The sequence below is a fragment of the Lutra lutra genome, chromosome 2 (assembly GCF_902655055.1).
Source record: "Lutra lutra chromosome 2, mLutLut1.2, whole genome shotgun sequence".
NCBI classification, from domain to species: domain Eukaryota; kingdom Metazoa; phylum Chordata; class Mammalia; order Carnivora; family Mustelidae; genus Lutra; species Lutra lutra.
The window spans coordinates 185,603,546-185,622,637 of NC_062279.1; the positions used below are offsets into that span (position 1 = coordinate 185,603,546).

General features: G+C 42.9%; 1 protein-coding gene across 4 annotated transcripts in view; it reads left to right on the plus strand.

Moving 5' to 3' along the window:
* KIT (KIT proto-oncogene, receptor tyrosine kinase) overlaps nt 1-19,092 on the plus strand; it is an 85,231-nt gene that overhangs the window by 55,916 nt on the left and 10,223 nt on the right. For 2 of the 4 annotated variants that reach the window (XM_047719324.1, XM_047719325.1), the window contains exons 8-14: nt 13,243-13,357; nt 14,987-15,180; nt 16,620-16,726; nt 16,822-16,948; nt 17,231-17,335; nt 17,422-17,532; nt 18,736-18,886. In XM_047719324.1, coding sequence (XP_047575280.1) covers nt 13,243-13,357; nt 14,987-15,180; nt 16,620-16,726; nt 16,822-16,948; nt 17,231-17,335; nt 17,422-17,532; nt 18,736-18,886 — 910 coding nt within the window. The remainder of the gene's footprint in view (nt 1-13,242; nt 13,358-14,986; nt 15,181-16,619; nt 16,727-16,821; nt 16,949-17,230; nt 17,336-17,421; nt 17,533-18,735; nt 18,887-19,092) is intronic. The other 2 variants (XM_047719326.1, XM_047719327.1) reach the window with 1 other exon arrangement.

Consider the following 19,092-nt stretch of genomic DNA (forward strand, 5'->3'; position numbering starts at 1 on the left):
AGGGTCACCTATGGGGCTACACAAGTTTCTTCACTCCAGGCTTTGTTGGGATCCCTAATGCGCTGGTATATTATGCCTTCCCAGAGGGGGGTTTGGGATGGGGTGCACAGCTCAAATGGCTCTGACCACCGAACTTCCCTTTTTTGAGGAAATCGTGTTAATTAACATCTCAGTTCCTCAGAACAGTGTTGATGATATGGCATCTCATTGGCCTGAATTTCTTATATCTCTAGATTAATTCAGATGTTAATCAGAGGCGCTTAGCATATTACACGTGGGCCAAATTACCTGCTTCTGAAAAATCTCAATATTCAAGTAATTTAAGAGGTGATTACAGGTAAATCAGTATCCTTACAAGCATCATAAGCTTACTCGCCACACAAAACTGGATTTTTGGGTGCTCTAGTGTAGCGCTTATCCAACTGTGGTAAAGGGCCTTTTTAAAAAAATTTCTGATTTATTCTGGATCAGTACTTGCTACAAAATACAGTAAGAACCAATCCCTAGGAAGGTGAAGTGAGTAAAAACAGACATACGCAACATCCAAATTTAATTTTTTTTTTTTTTTTACTATGAGATTCAGTAGCTAGAAAAATTACTCTGTCCAATTTCTCCTTGTAAATGCTTATTGCTGGTTGGTTGTACTCACCCCTCTTTGGACCAGTAACATCAGATCATGGCCACGGCCGGCTCCACAGACCTCACTTGGAGAAGCTCAGCAGTTGGAAATTTTATAAAATTAAGTGCCATTTGCATCTCTCTTTCCCTGGCTTCAAGGTCAAGGAAGCATGAAGCTCTTGTCTCTTTTCCTCCTCCTCCTGCTTCCATTTGCTAGTGTGATCTGCTGGTTGGCTGCGAGTCCCTGAACTTTGAAAGATGTCTCTGATGTCACCGTTCTTTTTCTCTGGTGACAAAATTGCAGCCGTTTTCCTTACCAGGCCTGTTTGCTATCCAGCAGGAGCAGCGTTGGTCACCTCTTTTTTTTTTTTCTTTTAAGATTTTATTTATATATTTGACAGAGAGAGAGATCACAAGCAGGCAGAGAGGCAGACAGAGAGAGAGGGGAAAGCAAGCTCCCTGCTGAGCAGCGAGCCTGACGTGGGGCTTGATCCCAGGACCCTGAGATCATGACCTGAGCAGAAGGCAGAGGCTTTAACCCACTGAGCCACCCAGGAGCCCCTTGGTCACCTCTTCTGGTGAACTCATGCCTGTTTGAAACGAGATGGGAACCAGCATTAAGCTTCTCAAATGATTTTTTTTACCCCCTGGATTCCCTGTTGGGGCAGAAGGCCTTTTGGTTATGCCAGGGCCTGGGTCTCAGACCCAGCATTCGCCGAGCTCCTATGGGTTGCGCGGGGCACACAGATAAGAGTGGTGAAGAGTCTCCCCACTTAGGGTAAGTTTTTCAGGAAGTCTTTCATTGCTCTCAGTTTGTTACAAACACTAACTGACAAAAGGCACTTCTTCACTTACCTAACCCATCAGATTTCTCGAGCTCCAAAGGCCTTAACAGGGGTGGTATTTTTGTGTGAAACTTAAAAACATCTACCTCTTGTGAAGTGTGTCCAGTTGGTCTTTACAGATAAAGGTAGCTAATTACTTTGTTGATTTTTTTTAATTGAAAAAGATTTTGTGATGGTAAAGTCCAAAGTATTCAAAAACAGTTTTGAAACTTAAAATTGGAGCAGTTGTGTCCATTTTGACATAATGTTTTAGCTGAGCCAAATGCCTCCAAAGATCTGCTGTGTGATTAATTCTGTAAATAAGCTTAGCCCCAAGGATGAAAGGAATTCGGCTGTGCAAAAATTAGAACTGATAAAAATCAGAATAATAAATGCATAATATTAGTGTAGAAATTCAGTGACTTTTATTCAGTGACATTGATGCCTAATTGCTTAATAGATTTAGTGCTGAGAAATGCTTATGAAAATCCGTGATTTTGAATGGTTGAATGTTTGATGGTTGAAAAAGTCATTTGTTTTAAAAACTCCACATGTAAATTTGAGTACACTGGGTGTGTGCATGTGTGTGTGTGTGTGTTTTAATTGCTTATGTGGGAGGCCATAAAAAATACCATATTCTGTGTTAGAGAAAAATATGTAGCATATTAAACTTGAAAATGTTTTAAGTCTGTTTTTACCTTCTCTAACCAAGCTATGATTTCCCTGGGTCTGTTCAGTTGGCTCTGTGGCATTAAAGGTGATTTATAAAGGCCAGGAGCTGTATAACCTGTTGCTGTTTTTCAGCAGAACTTCCAGTGCAAAGTTATGGGAGGTTTTTTTGTTTTGCTTAGAGAGAATCAGAGAGAGTATGGGGTGGGAGTGGAGAGGGGCAGAGGGAGAGGGAGAGGAAGAGAGTCTAAAGCAGACTCCACATCCTGCGTGGAGCACGACATGGGGCTTGATCTCACACCCCTGAGATCATGACCTGAGCTGAAATCAAGAGTCGGATGCTTCACTGACTGAGCCACCTAGGCACCCCCCCCCCCGCCTTTTTTGGAAGGGGACATGGGGGGTGGAGTTTTCATTAAAAAACAAACAACAAAATCCAGTGATTCTTTGCATTGAATTTGCATTACTACAATCACCCTTTCCAGGCTTGTGGAAGATGTATACAGAAATCAGATTCTTAGTTCTAAAAAGAAGTTGGAGATCCTTGGTGAAAATGGCCATTTTCTTGCTTTGCAGAGCAAAATTGGGAGGAAAGTAGAATTCTGAAATGTATACAACCACCCAAAAGTGCCTTTTTTCCCCTCTTAAATATATTTAGCTACGATGACATAATATAAGCAAAGTGCTTTCCTAATAGGGCCTACTCTTTCCAAAATTCCTAGAGGTATTAGAAAAAGCAGCACCACCAAGATTCTGTAGGTAGCCTGAGATACTCAGTTAGAAACCCATGGACTCCTTGCTTAACGATAACTGTCACACAGTAAGGTTTTTACCAGATCCAGGACAAATAAAGGGCCAAATGTACATTTTACTCTAAATGATTCATGTGCTCTTTTCCCCTCTCCACCCAATATTTCTGGAATACATTTCAAATGTTTTAGTGGACTTAAATGTTAATTAGTAATGTACATATTTTACAAGTTTATTTTGGCATATAATTTCAGATAATCCCATGTGATTCCTGAAGAAATGTCCATAATTGTGGAAAGTATAATTAATATGATAAAGCAGTTGTTTTTCAAACACGTGGAACAATTTTAAGAAGATCCAATAGCCTTTTTTTTCAGCTCTTTTGGGTTATACTTGACAAAACTGAAAGATATTTGAAGTGTATACATGATGACTTTGATACATGTAAACATTTTGAAAGGATTCCCCTGCCCCGCCCCATCAAGTCAATTTAACACATTTGTCACCTTAAGTGTTTACCGTTTTTGGTTTTGGTTTTCTGGGTTCTTTGGAAGGTGGGGTGTTTGGTGGGTTTTTTTGTGGGAACCCTTAAATTCTACTTTCTTAGCAAATTTCAGTTATATAATACAGTGTTACCAACTGTAGTCACCATGTAATTCCTTAGCTCCTTAGAACTTACCCGTCTTCTGCCTGTTCGTATTCCTTTAATGCCTCTCCCGATTTCCCCTGTCCCTTAGGCCCTGACAACCACTTTTTCTCCTCTTCTTTGATGAACTTGTTTAAGGGATACCATGTGGTATTTGTCTTTCTGTGGGGCTTATTTGATGTCACATAATGCCTTTGAGCTTCATCCATGTTGTCACAAATGGCAGGATTTCCTTCTTTTTTTTTTTTTTTTAAAGATTTAATTAATTTATTTATTTGAGAGAGAGACAGAGAGTGAGCATGAGCAGGAGTAGGGACAGAAGAAGCAGGCCCCCCGCTGAGCAGAGAGCCCGATGCGGGGCTCGATCCCGGGACCCCGGGATCATGACCTGAGCCGAAGGCAAATGCTTAACCAACTGAGCCACCCAGGCGCCCCTGATTTCCTTCTTCTTAAGGCAGAATAATATTCCAGTGTGTTTGTGTATGTGTGTGTCACATTTTCTTCTCCAGTCATCCATCAAAGGAAATTTAGGTTGTTTCCATACCTTGGCTGTTGTGAATAATACCGCAGTGAACATAGGAGCACAGATCTCTCTTCAGGTGATAGTTTCGTTTCCTTAGGATACATACCAAGAAGTGGGATTGATTGCTGGATCATAGGGTAGTTCTATTTTTAATTTCTTAGGGAACCTCCATGCTCTTTTCCACATCACCTGTACCACTTTGTGTTCCCAGCACCAGTGCGTGAGGGTTCCTTCTTCTCCATACCCTTGTCCACATTTGTTCTTTCTTATTCTTTTCTTTTCTTTTTTTTGGTAATAGACACACTAACAGTGTGGGTGACAGCCCATTTTGGTCTTGATTTCCCAATACCATTAAAATGCCTTTTTAAAACGTCCTCTGTCACATTTTCTGATCAGCATTATGAATCTAAAATTTGTGGTACATGGTCTCTCGGGGTCAGAAATAGGTCTCTCCTCACTCTTAAAGGTCTCCCCTTTAATGACAGAGCTGGCGGGTTGAGTCAGAGGACTGTGGTGCTCAGGTGTGGTTAACAGGAAGGCAGGCGGGACGAGCAAGATACTGAGAACCCAGGGCTTGCCTTCACTGTTGGGCTTACGTGGTAATGTTAACCTAGATTGGCCATCCATAATGACTGCTGAACTGCACCAGATTAACCCTCAAAGTCACTGACTCTACTTCAGAGTGTTCAAAGGGGGTTGAAACGATTGGAGGAAATGCTAAATAATGCATCATTTCTAAATCACCATATCATGTAATTAACATCCGGTCTGGTATGAGCAATTATTTATAGATCGCACCATGTGTACCCGCATCCGTCCGAGTGATAAGTCACCCAGAATGAGGTCTCTTGATGAGAAAGTTCTCTTGGACCGCATTTGCAAACTTTGGGCCGCCTTTTTACATTTTTGGCCATAGTTCAATCTAGGTGTGGGTGGCTAAGCTCTCCTTCTAAGGAGAAGCCACCCTGAAGACTAACACCTTGCAAACAAAGGAGCACATCTGCCGAAGGGGAGGGCGGACCTGTCAAGTCAGCCGAGTGGAGAGATGGCTGGGACTGCCTGCCAGCCAGCCCTCTAGGTCACATACCTGGCTGAAGGTCTCAGGGACCTTCACCCAGGTTTAAATGGTAGTGCGGGGTGGCCCTCAAGGATTGTTCCGTTTGGGACTCGGTCTGTGCCTTTCAGGATCGCCATGAAATGAGAGCAGAGTTACTAGAACTTTGCCTCTTCGGGAGGTAGGAATATTTTTACCTTCTGTCTCCCCTTTTTTAGGGCTGATAGGACCTTCCAAATATTTGGGTGTCCAAACCATATTTTCATTAGAGGCTAAACATTTTAAGGCTTACAACTCACACACTTGACTGTTGAGTTTTGCTTGAGAGGCTTTGCTTTTCAGTGTTTTTTTTTTGTTTTGTTTTTGTTTTTTCTACAAGATGGATTCTATTGTATCTACTCTTAAATTATTGGAATTTTTTTTTTTTGTTTTTTTTTAAGGAGAGAGGGAGAGCACAAGCAGTGGGGAGGGACGAAGGGAGGGAGAGCGAGCCCCAAGAGGCTCCACACCCAGCCCAGAGTGGAACCCCATGCAGGGCTTCGAGCCCACGACCCCAGGATCATGATCAGAGCTGAAATCAAGAGTTGGATGGTCAACCCACTGAGCCACTCAGGCACCCCCAAATTATTGGAATTCTTAAACATTAAATAAAATCAGTGCCGACTAGAACTCCTTTCTGATTTATTTACTTGCCTTTGAGAATTTGCTGTAAGGCTATCATAGTAACCAGAAATGTAGCTTGGTTTGTGCAAACGTTTGTATACATGTGTTCTTAAAACAATTTTTTCTTATTATAAAAATATTAACATGAGGGATAGGAAGTGGAAATAAGCAAAAGTAAGCAAGTTTTAATTGTACCTCTTAAAGTATTTGCATTTTATAGATTATTATTGCTAATATACCCCTTACTGTATATGTTCTTTCTGAGCATTTTTTTTAAACTTTATTTTTTTTTTTAAACAAAAATGAGGTCATATTGCTTCATTAGTTTGTGGTTTGGTGCTGAATGCATTGTGCACACCTTTCCATGACACGGAATGCTCTTTTGCAACCTCATTTTGGTATCTCATTGCATGGATTGTGCATAATTTTTCTTACCCCACATCTGGCACAGTTTTAAAACATTGTGGAGTATGGATTGGTTCGCAAATGATGTGACTGGGGTTTTAAAGAAACCCATCAGATGCTTATTTAAGGTTTATAATTATCTTGTTTAATCTCAACTGAGCGACCTTGCCTAAGTGTCTGGCAGTAAATAAGGTTATCATCTGTCATTATCTTCCATGCTCCCATGTCTCAAACATATGTCACAGAAGATACACTGTGCTGGCTTTTGGGACAGTTCTAAATTAAGGAATAATTTTCAGATCTTCTTCCTGGGGTTGCTAATCCATGTAAAAATAGGCACTTGTCTTTTTACATTCATCTTTTTATAGGTAGTGTGTGTTCATTGGTGATACCTGACAGGATCCGAGCTCTGTTTTTATTCTCTATTACTGAATTTGAAATGAGTTTTTGTTGTTCAATTGCTTGGGAGTTATGAGTGTTGTTTTGATGTAACACTTTCATACCTCTTCCTCCTAGTGAAGATCTCTGTGGCTACAAGAATTGCTGGAGACATTTGAGTTGAAAGAAAAAAGGGATCTCTTGGCAGGCTACTTTTAAAGTAGAATTGGATTCTCTTACATTCTGAAGAACATTTAGGAAATGTGTTGGTGTTCTTCTTCCTTCGTATTTCATGAGAAAAGGTGGTCTGGTGTTGCTAATAGGGGGATCTAGTAAAACGCTGAACCTGTTTGATGACAGGTGACCTGTCTAGATGGTGAGCCTTTTGTTGGTGTGGTCTGGCCGATGTTTCACATTTATGGCAGCAAAGCAGGAGAAGCAGGTTTAAGTTCTGTAACAGGTCAACTTCTGCTAGGATTTGACCCTGAGCTTGGGGCAGCATTTTCTAAAAACAGTGTGAGGACTTTGCTTCCTGTGAGTGGAACTTGGACAATTTGGAAGTTTCCTTTCCAGCGGAGCCAGATAGGTTTTTACATCAAATTAGCCCCCTTTGGGGATACGTGTGCACGGGTTCACCTATAATTTAGTGTAAATTTAAATTAACCCAAGAAGAGATGCAGAATTCTTCCAAGCGTTTTTATGTCCATAACCCTTACCCTGCACTTTTGAATTATGTCACAGAATGAATTTACTGCTTTTCCTGAGTAGAAAACTAGCATTTAACCCATGGCTGCCCTCCATGTTGTGTGTCCATATCCGTTCTCCGCCTGTCTGGGTCACGTGCATCCATTCCGTGGTGCCCCTGGAAATCAAGCATGGTGATTTTTTTATTTTTTAAAGATTTTATTTACTTATTTGACAGAGACACACAGAGAGAGGGAACACAAGCAGGGGGAGTGAGAGCGGGAGAAGCAGACTTCCTGCTGAGCAGGGAGCCCAATATAGGGTTTGATCCCGGGACCCTGGGATCATAACCTGAGCCAAAGGCAGAGGCTTAATGACTGAGCCACCCAGGCACCCAAGCATGGTGATTCTGGCTGAGGAAGGTTTTCTGCCGGTAGTTGTATCCCTTTACTGTTTCAACATAATCTCAGGACTGGGGAGATCTTTAATGGCTCTATAGACAGAATAGTCCTGGGGCCAGATTCCGCCTGCAGCCAGTTTTTGAAGGGCGCATAAACTAAGACCTTTTTTTGAATGGTTGAAAAAAGAAATCAGAGGATTTTTGTGAGACATGAAAATAAAATCCAAATGTCAGTGTCCATAAGTAAAGTTTATTGAACACAGCTGTGCACATTGGTTTGCATGTCTGGCTACATTTGTGGTATACAGTGGCACAGTCGAATATGTGCAGGAGAGACCCTAGACCCTAAGGACCACAGAGCCTGAATTATTTACTGCTTCAGCCTTTACAACGAAAGTTAGCTTACCCCTAGTTTAGAATATCACTTCATTAGGAGGGTGGGGTTTTTTTGGTTTGTTTTTAATGGTAAACACTCCTGTTAAAGACAGCTGGATACAGGTGACTGTAGTTGAAGTTTTGTTTCATTTGTTAAACTTCTACCAAAGTGCCCATATGCCAGTTTCTGGCAATATATATTTTTTTTCCTTAAGGGAGGGAGAGAGAGGTGTCAGGGAATGGGAGAGGGAGAGGGAGAGAATCTTAAGTAGGCTCCATGCTGCGGGGCTGAATCTCATAGCCTTGAGGTCATGACCTGAGCCGAAACCAAGAGCCAAACCGTTAACCGACTGAGCCACCCAGGCACCCCCCTCCCCTGGCAATCTTTAAGACAAAAAAAAAAAAAACAAAACCAAACAAACAAAAACCAAAAGGAATGTGTAAAAACAAAATATATTTTCAAAATATCTATTCTGGGGATTTTTTTTTTTTAAGTATAGTTTTATAGAAGTAAAAGTCAACCTGAATTTTTTCGTACGCCTGTTGCAGCTGATTTAAGTTCCTTTATCGCAGCGGTGTTGCGGCAGGAGTTCGACCCAGGCCCGGATCATGTCCAGTTGCTGCAAAGCATTGCTGTGCGTCCGTTAAACGCCAGCTGACCCACAGTTGTAAAAACAAAATGCATCCTCACGATCCCTCCTCGTTGAGTGTTTTATTGTTAGGAGGCTGCAGTCTGTGTTCTTTGCTGATTGTAGTGTGTGGGCAAGTGTGCATTTACGGCAGGAGCTGGTCGAGGTGGTCAGGAGCGAGAGGAGCTCCGCTCAGAAATGCTTTCCCTCTGTTGCTTGTGCCTCTCTTCCCACCTCCGCCCCAGCTCTCATTATCTGTGCTGTGTTCTTAAAAATTTGTTTTGTTCTTGCCTTCTGTATGGACCGGATGGTGGCGAAAAGGAATATTTTTCAAGATCACATATCTTTGGGGGTAAATCGGCAAATGGTTAGGATTTTTAATTGCATGAGCCATAAATTCTCCATGGAGTCATAAGCACTCTGAAATCAGCCTACGAGTTGATCAGTGTTGTTGGAGACACTGGAATGACTCAGGTCCACGATGCTTTGAAAGGAGAAAAGGCTATTTTCTTAATCTCCGTAGGAAATACGTAACTCATGCACCTCTTAGGCTTATCTGAACCTCCAACTTGGGAGGAATTAGGGAATGTGTCATTTGGTATAGTGCTGATTGCAGAATATCTCCGAAACCACAGCTCAGATTTAACCTGGAGAATTGCAGAGTTATGTATCTTTAAAAGCAAAATGCATATTTAATGCCTTACACAGTGCATTGAGGCACTTAAAAATGCAGATGAGCCCAGATTTTCATTTTTAGGAATCAGATTTGTACCTAGCTCATTCTTTATGCATTAAACATTTTCATAGTGCAACTTGCCATGTAGAGCTGAAACTGTACTCATGTAATTTAGCCTTTTCAAAATGAGGTCTGTCATCACCAATGTTAGGGACGCGGCTGGGATTAGGGTGAGGCGCCTGGGGTGTAAAATTTAAGGAGGTGCTCACTCACGGTGCCAGCCCTGTATTTGCAAGACCTTGAGGAGGGTGGGTGCCTTCTCAAATTCCACACCCTACCGGCTTCTCTTGCCTCACCCTTGTCCCGGCCCTGATCAGGGTCTTTTGTAGGTACAATAAAAAGACACATTGCTGGGTCAGATCCTCAGCGTTCTGTATCTCTGGGATCTCTGGAATTGGGGGGCGGGGGAGGGCAGGGATGTCTGTTTTAACTTTTTTTCTTAGTCCTTCGAATGCACATTAAGGTTTAAAGACTTTCTGAGCTTGGTTGGCCAGGCTAAGGACCAACAGGACAGAAGCTGCTCTGCTAGCCTCAGGTTACAACCCGCCTGAGACAGTAGCTTAAAAACCTGCCCAGTTAACCAGCACTCGGGAACAAGTAGGCCAGCCAGACCACGCCACTCGCCAGGCCTGGCCCTTGTGTAACTGCTACCAGGTGTCACGCTGGAAGGCTTGGATCTGGAGCATTTGTAGCCAGAGCGAAATGTAACTGATTATGTAATTTTGAGCTGGTCCAATTTTTTTAATTAAAAAATGTTTTATCGGTTCATTATTAGCTAGCTGCATGTTCGTGGTAAAAAAAAAATTAGAAAATAAGTCAAAAGAATAAATAGAAGCTATCCATAACCCTGAGTACCTGGGAGTAACCATTGTTATTATCTTAAGGTACCCCTTCAGCTTTTTTTTTTTTTCCTATTGAGTTCATATTTAATTCCACTCTGAAAAATCCTGTTGTGTGGCATTAGGAGGGAATGTCGATATGAGGGAATTGGTCTTAGGACCTTGATCTATGACCCATCTATGTCCTATACAGTTATCTTTGGCATCTCTGTGTTGACCCAACCCTCTCCCCATTAATCTCGGTGTTTAAGCAAAAGTCACACAGCCAGATAGACTTGTGGCAGTCTGATGGCCCACTATTATAAAAGAGTGGAAATTGCATCCCTACCCAGCAAAGTCACCATCAGGCTCTTCTCCCAGATCCCTTCTTGGGATTCTGATAGGATTCCTTCAACTCTGAGGATCTTAGTTCTTTGGAGGGGACTTCATCGTTCAGGCAGCTGTTACCCTGTTTCTGCCCCAGGTCAGACTCTACTCCGAGGTACCAGTGGTAAGATGGGGTTCTTCCCTGGAGGAGGCAGACCAGGATGTTGTATAAGAGGGTCAGGTGCTCTAACGCGCTGTGGGAATAGGGAGGAGAGACCGACCAACTTGGCTTTGGAGAATTGAGGATGGCTTGGAAGAGGAGATGACACTTGAGAAGAGTCACAGAGAGACCTGCCTTATGGCGCCTGCTGTCTTCAGCAAATAGCATTCTCCTAAAGTTCCACTGTTTTTTTGTGTTCTGTCCTACTTTTCAGCCCCATCACACAGTTGCCCATGATAATTAAATGAGACTTGCCAGATGGATGCTTTCGCAAGACGGTGGTTCGTCTTCTTGCTCTATTTGTGAAAGCTGGCATTGGAGCCAAACTCTCAAGGATGCCCCTACCTTGAGATCGCTTTGCAGTGCCGCTCTTGTGTGTGTGTGTGAGCCAAATGGCCTGGCCGTCCACAGGGACAGGCTCCGTGACAGGTGGGTGTGCCACGCATGTGGACTCTGCTCCCCGCCAAGCCATTTTGCCTGCAAGGAGGTGAGGTGCTGAGAGGCTGTTCTACAGTGCCCCCCCTTGCTTTGTGGAAATCAGCCCCTAAGCCTCTGATCTATCAGTCCTGCCTTCTCACCACCTCCATTTTTCCTATCCGTTGCAACATGATTGAGGTCAGAGTCCCAGTGCATGGGGTTAAAACACAAGCACATTAATTCTTACACTATCTTAAGCCGTTTTTAGATCACTGAAGAGAATATTCAGAGTGGCAAAGACAGTTAATTTAATTGGTAGCAGACTTGATTAACCAAAGGGAGGTACTCTGAATAGAAAATAGTAACTGAATCGTTAATAAATTAATAATGAATAAATCTGTTTCCTATCTGAGAATCCTGCTTCTTCGTGGACTTGATCTCATTTAATTCTCGTAGTATCGCTGTGAGATGGTACTGTTGTTGTTCTCATATGACTCATGAGGAGACTTGATGGAGGGCAGAGGATTGGCAAATGCGGGAGCCCTTGTGCAGGTGTGCCCGCCCTGCGTGCGGCTCCCAGAGTTCTGTCCTGATGGCAAACTAAGGACTCGGGGCAAGCGCATCCCCGCCCCTGCTGTCAGATTCTACGGCTTAGCTTACTTATTCTTTTGTTGTTGTTGTTGTTGTTGTTCTTAAAGATTTTATTTGTCAGAGAGAGAGGGAGAGAGAGCGAGCACAGGCAGACAGAATGGCAGGCAGAGGCAGAGGGAGAAGCAGGCTCCCCGCCAAGCAAGGAGCCCGATGTGGGACTCGATCCCAGGACACTGGGATCATGACCTGAGCCGAAGGCAGCTGCTTAATCAACTGAGCCACCCAGGCGTCCCATAGCTTACTTATTCTTAAAGGGTTAGAATCCTTCAGATATATTTCCAGTAGAACAGCTGAGTGTAATTGGGCGCCTGTGGCTCATTCGGTTAAGCGTCTGCCTTTGGCTCCTGTCATGATCCCGGGATCCTGGGATCCAGTCCCAGGCTCCCTGCTCAGCAGGGGTTCTGCTTCTCCCTCTCTGCCTGCCTGCCTGCCTGCCGCTCCCCTGCTTATGTGCTCCCTCTCTCTCAAATAAATAAATAAAATCTTCAAATAAAGAGAAAAAAGAACAACCGAATGTATTAAGTTCATTTTCCTTTCCCTTTAGAAAATAATCTCAGGAATTTGCAGTGCTTCAGGCACTCTTGATTGAATACCTGTTGATTATTGTCGTTACCCAGAAATGTCAAATTAGAGCATTCCTGCTGATACAACTTAGCTTTTCAGTGATTGTACACAGGTTTAGATGTACGTATGAATAAAGCTCTTGGGCTGGTTTCCTGTTATAATTTTCTGTTCATATTTTGCATTTGAAATACAAATTTGGAGTTAAAAGCCCATATTGTATTCTACTCTTATGTTTTGGCTTCTCTAAATAGGGTGATTCACTTCTTTTATTTCCAGCCACTCCCTTCTGCCCCTCCCCACCCTAGAAAGGACATTCCTGTAGGAGGGGGCGGCGGGGGAGGGGGCCCTTCTCTTTTCCTGTAAGTCCTCTTAATTTTATCCACTCCAGTCTGCACCATAACTTGAAATTCCTGTGGCAGATTCAGTCATTTGAAATTCTGATGGCAGGAATCTTAAACAGGATTTCCACCTTCACAACAGTCTGGAATCCTAAAGTTTGGGTTAGAAGCAGTCTTTCAGATTCTGCCTCACTGGAGACAGAAATCTGGCCAGTGGTCCTGCGAACCCCACTTCCATCGTCCCCAAACAGGAAGTTTCTCAGGGACCCCCATATCTGCATTATAGACAGTCTACACTGGGGCCGGGCATCTCTAACTGTGAAATTCTTTTCTGGTCTGACCTGCACCTCTGCCTCCCTGTGCCTCCCACACACAGCTTAAGATTTCTCCCCCCTTGAACGTGTTCCCACAGGGTCCTTCTCTTCAGCCGCAAGGAAAGTTCTGAGGATTCGAAAACTGTTTGTGTGTGTGTGTGTGTGTATGGGCGGGGGGGGGCAAGTTGTGATGAAGTTTTCCAGCAGTCTGACGAATGGCCGTTTCTCTCTTCCTGCAGCCAAACCAGAAATCCTGAGTCATGAAAGTCTCGTGAATGGCATGCTCCAGTGTGTGGTATCTGGGTTCCCAGAGCCCACAGTAGATTGGTATTTTTGTCCAGGAACCGAGCCGAGGTGAGAGGATTATTTTGGGTACTACTTGACACACCTGAGGGAAGGGCTGCAGTGTAGTTGCGTGTCAGATAGATTTTCAGATTTTTTTTTTAATTTGTTTGATTATATTTGTTTGATTATATTTTTCTATCCATGTAGCTTTGGGGGGGCATAATTGCTGTATTTTTTGTGGTAGACGTTAATTTTGTTTGCTGAAAAATGATTACTGAGTGACTTCTCTTCTTTTGATGGTTATCTTTTGGATTTATCATGCAATTTCTAGCCTGCAGGTAGATAAAGCAATTTTCCAGGACAGAGTAATTAGATTTCCATTCTATACACAGGAGGCAATGTGTGTGGGAAATGCAGCTGTAGTTATCATGAAAAAAAATTGCCTCAGAAGTTAATTGCCAAGTTACCAAAAAGTAATGATCGTGCAGTTACAACATACGTAGGGCATTTGTAAGCTCCGTGTTTTTAAAAGGTTTTCTCCTTGATTAGGCACCCAGCCCCTGAGCAGAACACATCTGGCATTGTGCTTCCTCTCCCTTCCGGTCTGCACTTAAGCCTTAAATTGTCCTTTCACATTACCTGAAGATGAAAATGGGGTCACCCTGGCTGTTTTTATCCATCAAATGCTATTTTGTGCTCAGGCTTTAAAAAGCCCAGTGTAACATCACAATTGAATAGTCAGGATAATAATAGAAATTTTATTTTTTCATGGAGTAGTCCTTTTTATCACAACAACTTGGAAGAGGTTACATAGGATTGTTGTTTTCTGAGGAGCTTTAGTGGAATGTTTTCTTTGGGAAACAGTAAGGAGGACTCGAGAGCCCTGGAAAAGCCTGTACCATGAAGGCAACCCCAGCAGTCACTGTCGCCCATACAGCAAACACTTATGGAGCACCAGCTGTATGCCAGACGCTGGTCTAGTGAGCAAAACGCACCTGAGTGCCTGCTTTGTGAGTTCATATCTAAGGGGTAGAGGTGAGCAGAAGATGAAATAAACAGTTAAGTGCTAACGAGGAAAATAAAGTGAGGTAAGCGACTAGAAAAGTGCTAGGTATATGGGGGACATAATTTAAAATGGGGTCCTCTGGGCTTTGCCCCTGATGGGCTTTGCCACTTGGAGTACAAGCCAGTGGTCCAGCCTCTGTCTCCTCCATAAAACCTGACTCAGGATCTCAGCTGCTGGGGTGTTGGGAGCCGCCCTGTCTTCATCCTTGTAGACTTAAACTCTTGCCTCCTCTCGGCTCTTTTCTTCAGCCCTCTTGTCCACTTTCACAGTTACTTTATCATGTCTACTGTGTGCCAGCCATCTTTTCTTCTATTATTTCCAGGCCTTTCAGTTACCCTCTAACGTGGGTCTTACTGTCCCCATCTTCTGAGCTCCAGGAACTGAGTCCTGGAGAGTTTTAAGTATCTGGTCCATAAGGTGTTTGAATAAGGATTCAGACTCCTGTCTCACTCCCTGTTTCTTCTTTTCCACCATTCTCTTCTTGCTCACGGCACCAGGGAAGGGCCCATCCGGCCCCACACTCTTGGTTATAAGAGGAAATTTCTGATGATGACCCACTAGCTTTGTTGTAGAAGTACGCCAGGTCGAGTGTGTGTGATAGAGCGGTTTTTTTGTTCTTTTCTTCCCTCTAGATGTTCCCTTCCTGTTGGGCCAATGGATGTGCAGTTGCAAAACTCCTCTGTCTCACCGTCTGGAAAACTCGTGGTTCAGAGCTCCATTGATTATAGTGCATTCAAGCACAACGGCACGGTCGAGTGTAGGGCTTACAACAATGTGGGCAGGAGTTCTGCCTTTTTTAACTTTGCATTTAAAGGTAACAGCAAAGGTATATTTCTTTTTAATCCAATTTTAAGGGGATGTTTAGGCTCTGCCTACCATATCAGTCATGATTTTAAGTCCATTCCATCAATGGCCATGTCATTTCTGGTAATCTCGACATTGTCCCATGCTGTCATCAAACTCACTAAGTTTCATTCTGTACTAGTTCATTGATAACACGTATGCAGTGATCTTAACCACACACATATGCATTTATGTGCATGCGCCCATATGTATGTATGTGTGCATGTGCATGTGTGTATGTATGTATAGTGAATTGCATATTTCCAGTCATTCTCATTAAAAAAGGGGTACAGAGAGAAAATAGGGAAGTGCATTTGCCTTATAACCAAATATAACAAGAATTAGGGCAACTTAAAATTTAAAATTCTATTTATTTATTTATTTATAAAAGATCTTATTTATTTATTTATTTATTTGACAGAGATCACAAGTAGGCAGAGAGGCAGGCAGAGTGAGAGAGGAGGAAGCAGGTCCCCTACTGAGCAGCAAGCCCAATGCAGGGCTCGATCCCAGGACCCTGGGATCATGACCTGAGCCGAAGGCAGAGGCTTTAATCCGCTGAGCCACCCAGGCACTCCCAAACTAAATTCAGTTTAAGATTTTAGTTATTGAAAATCATGCATTTTAACACATTGCCAGACACTATGTCTGAAAGTGAACACTGCCTTTTATGAAGTTATGTCACTGAGCTATTTTTTTTTTTTTTGAGCTATTTCTTTAAGGTTTGTAAAATTTGATTCATGAGGGACTAGCTCTCCTAACATAAGTTAAATGATCCTTGTGGGCAAATTGATGAATTGGTATGAAGTTAGAGGACAAAGAAGCCGGGCACCCACCTGCGTGGGGCGTAGTTTTTGTTTTCTCGAACTGGCGAAGGTGTGTGCCAGTGAGTGGTACACTTCCAGTTTTTGAGTAATGAGGGGAAGAATCTTACATTGTTCTTCATCCAGATTTTTTTCCTCGGACTGGCAATGAAAAGAACACTTTAAACATGTTTTCTTGGTAGTAGAAGAAATTCTTGCTCAGTTTAAAAAATTTGGACAATACAGGAAAGCATAAAGAAGAAAATAGAAACTATCCATAAAGGAAACTTCTTAAGGTTGTCTGAGGCAGGAATTTGGTTGAAGTACAAAGTTCATCAAATGTTGCTTTTCACGGACAAGACAGCATAAAATTCTTCTTGTGCTACAGAAATCTCAGCTTCCACAGCAGTCTGGTTTCAAGTTGTTATTTCAAAAGATTCCTTTGAATCATAAGAATAAGGTGATATTAGCAAGGCAAGGAGCTGATGAGATGCGCTTGGCTTTGAACCCTGCCCATGGGCTGTAGGGTGGGGGGATGGCTGAGTTTGGGGTGAGATGGTTGTGGTGATGAGCCATCCCTGCTAATAGGTTGTGATTCCACATTCCCCTTTCATTTTAGAACAAATCCATCCCCACACCCTGTTCACACCTTTGCTGATTGGTTTTGTGATCGCAGCTGGTATGATGTGCATTATCGTGATGATTCTTACCTACAAATATTTACAGGTAATCCTTCATTTGTTCTCCACCCTCAAGGCTGCAGTGATTGAAACATTAATCATTAAAAGATGGTATATCTCTCCCTTTCTCCCCCCGACCAGAAACCCATGTATGAAGTACAGTGGAAGGTTGTTGAGGAGATAAATGGAAACAATTACGTGTACATAGACCCAACACAACTTCCTTATGATCATAAATGGGAGTTTCCCAGAAACAGGCTGAGTTTTGGTCAGTATGAAAATGGGCTTTCCATGTAACCTTTTTGTGTGCACATAACAATGACTTTAGCGAACCCCACTAGCTTCATTTGTTCTTTTCATCCGAGACCAGTGACTGTTTTCTGTGACATTTCACTGCTTTTGATAGATTTCGCATAAAGCGCATTAATGGGGAAATGTCTCTAGACAGACTTGTCCTTAATTCCTTAACAATTCCTTGATTGTTGACTTTGAAATTACCCAGGTGGTTCTTTGGTCCCACCACCACCATTTACTCTCTTCTTCTCTGCAGGAAAAACTCTGGGTGCTGGGGCCTTTGGGAAAGTGGTTGAGGCTACCGCATATGGCCTCATTAAGTCGGATGCCGCCATGACTGTCGCCGTTAAAATGCTCAAACGTAAGTTTCCCTAGGCTCCTCCATGCCCTCAGCATTGGCTTGCTGTGTTTGCTTTTTGCTAAAATGAAACATTTTTCTAATTTTAGCAAGTGCCCATTTAACTGAACGAGAAGCCCTAATGTCTGAGCTCAAAGTCTTGAGTTACCTTGGTAATCACATGAATATTGTGAATCTTCTTGGAGCGTGCACCGTTGGAGGTAAGACTGTGACCAAATTAACTTTTGTTATCTTTCAAATTATCAAAAGAGGGGAGATTTTAATATGATATCAACAGGGCTTGATTATATCATACTCTTGCCAGATTTTCACCCAGGTTGCTACCTCTTGCTAGATTTCACATCCCTTCCCCCCAAAAGCTGTTGTTCTTAAGAATGTGTATTTTAGTTTTATCATCCTGGGGTGGGACAGCCCAGGACATACCCTGGTTATTGTCATAGCCGTTGCATCGACAGGGACCTCTTGAGTATCTTGAGAACGTCTCTCCTCTCACCCAGAAAGCTCTTCTTTTGCAAGTTTGATAGTTTGCCAAATCGTAGTCAGTCACTAAAGGGTTACTGTTCATTTGCATACCACAATCAAAGGTAGACTTTGAAGCCTCCCAGTTCTCAAATACACACCAAATGAGGCAAACACTTCACTTCTGTAAAAAACTGAATTTCCAGTTGAAAGCAATTCTGAAGCAGAGCCTTCCATCAAGGATGTCTGTGATGTTTCACATTTTGGTCTTAAAGGAGCAAAGATGTGTAACACAAGCTCTTCCTCGAGATGTATAGGGATTCACGGTCAAGTTGAAGGCTTAGAGAATTTCTTAAAACAGCCCATACACGTGGCTTCCACATCATGACTTGTTCATGGAAGTTTCTGCCCAAGTCGGTTTGTGGCCTTTGAACTTGAGAGTGGCAGCGTGAGGCACCTTCACCGCATGGAAAACCGTGGTGGCAGGTCACACTGAGGAGGCAGGTCGCACTGAGGAGGCAGGTGAGCCCTGCCACTCAGGTGCTCGCCCACCCCCTGGGGCTCGGCTCAGCTGGCTGTTCTGTGCCATTGGTTTTCCTATTATGCCCCACTTTGTGCCCTTTGTCATTTCCATAATGACATTGAGAACGCGTGAAGCTCCACTACAAACAAGCGACTCAAAGGGTTCATGCAGGAAATTTCTTAAGAGTATAACGTCGAAAGCAGTAACTCTTGTGTGTGACCCTGGCAGTCGAGCTGGGCCTCCGAGCACGGACATCACTTAGGACATCAGGTCCAAGGAGGCTGTGCTCCCCAGAAGGCTGGTTCTCAGTAGGCGTAGCAATGAACCAGAATGAAAATGGTTATGATCACCCCTGAGTGTATTTATGGGTATTGTTTCTATAAAACTCACCTCTTTTTAACCTTCCTTTATATGCCTGTAGGGCCCACCCTGGTCATTACTGAATACTGTTGCTATGGTGATCTTTTGAATTTTTTGCGAAGAAAACGTGATTCATTTATTTGCTCGAAGCAGGAAGATCACGCCGAAGTGGCACTTTATAAGAACCTTCTGCATTCAAAGGAGTCTTCGTGGTGAGGCTGATTTACATAAATAGCTGTTGATAGGCAGTTCGTGGGGTCATAAGGGTTTGCAATCAAGGCTGATTCTTTAAACAAACGAACAGAGGTGCTTTAAGGCGCCAAATCAGAATTATTAAATCATTTAGGTGTCATCAACAATTTGGAAAGTTGGATTAGTGTTCGTAAAGATTTAAGTAGTGTTAAACTTAGATTTTTTT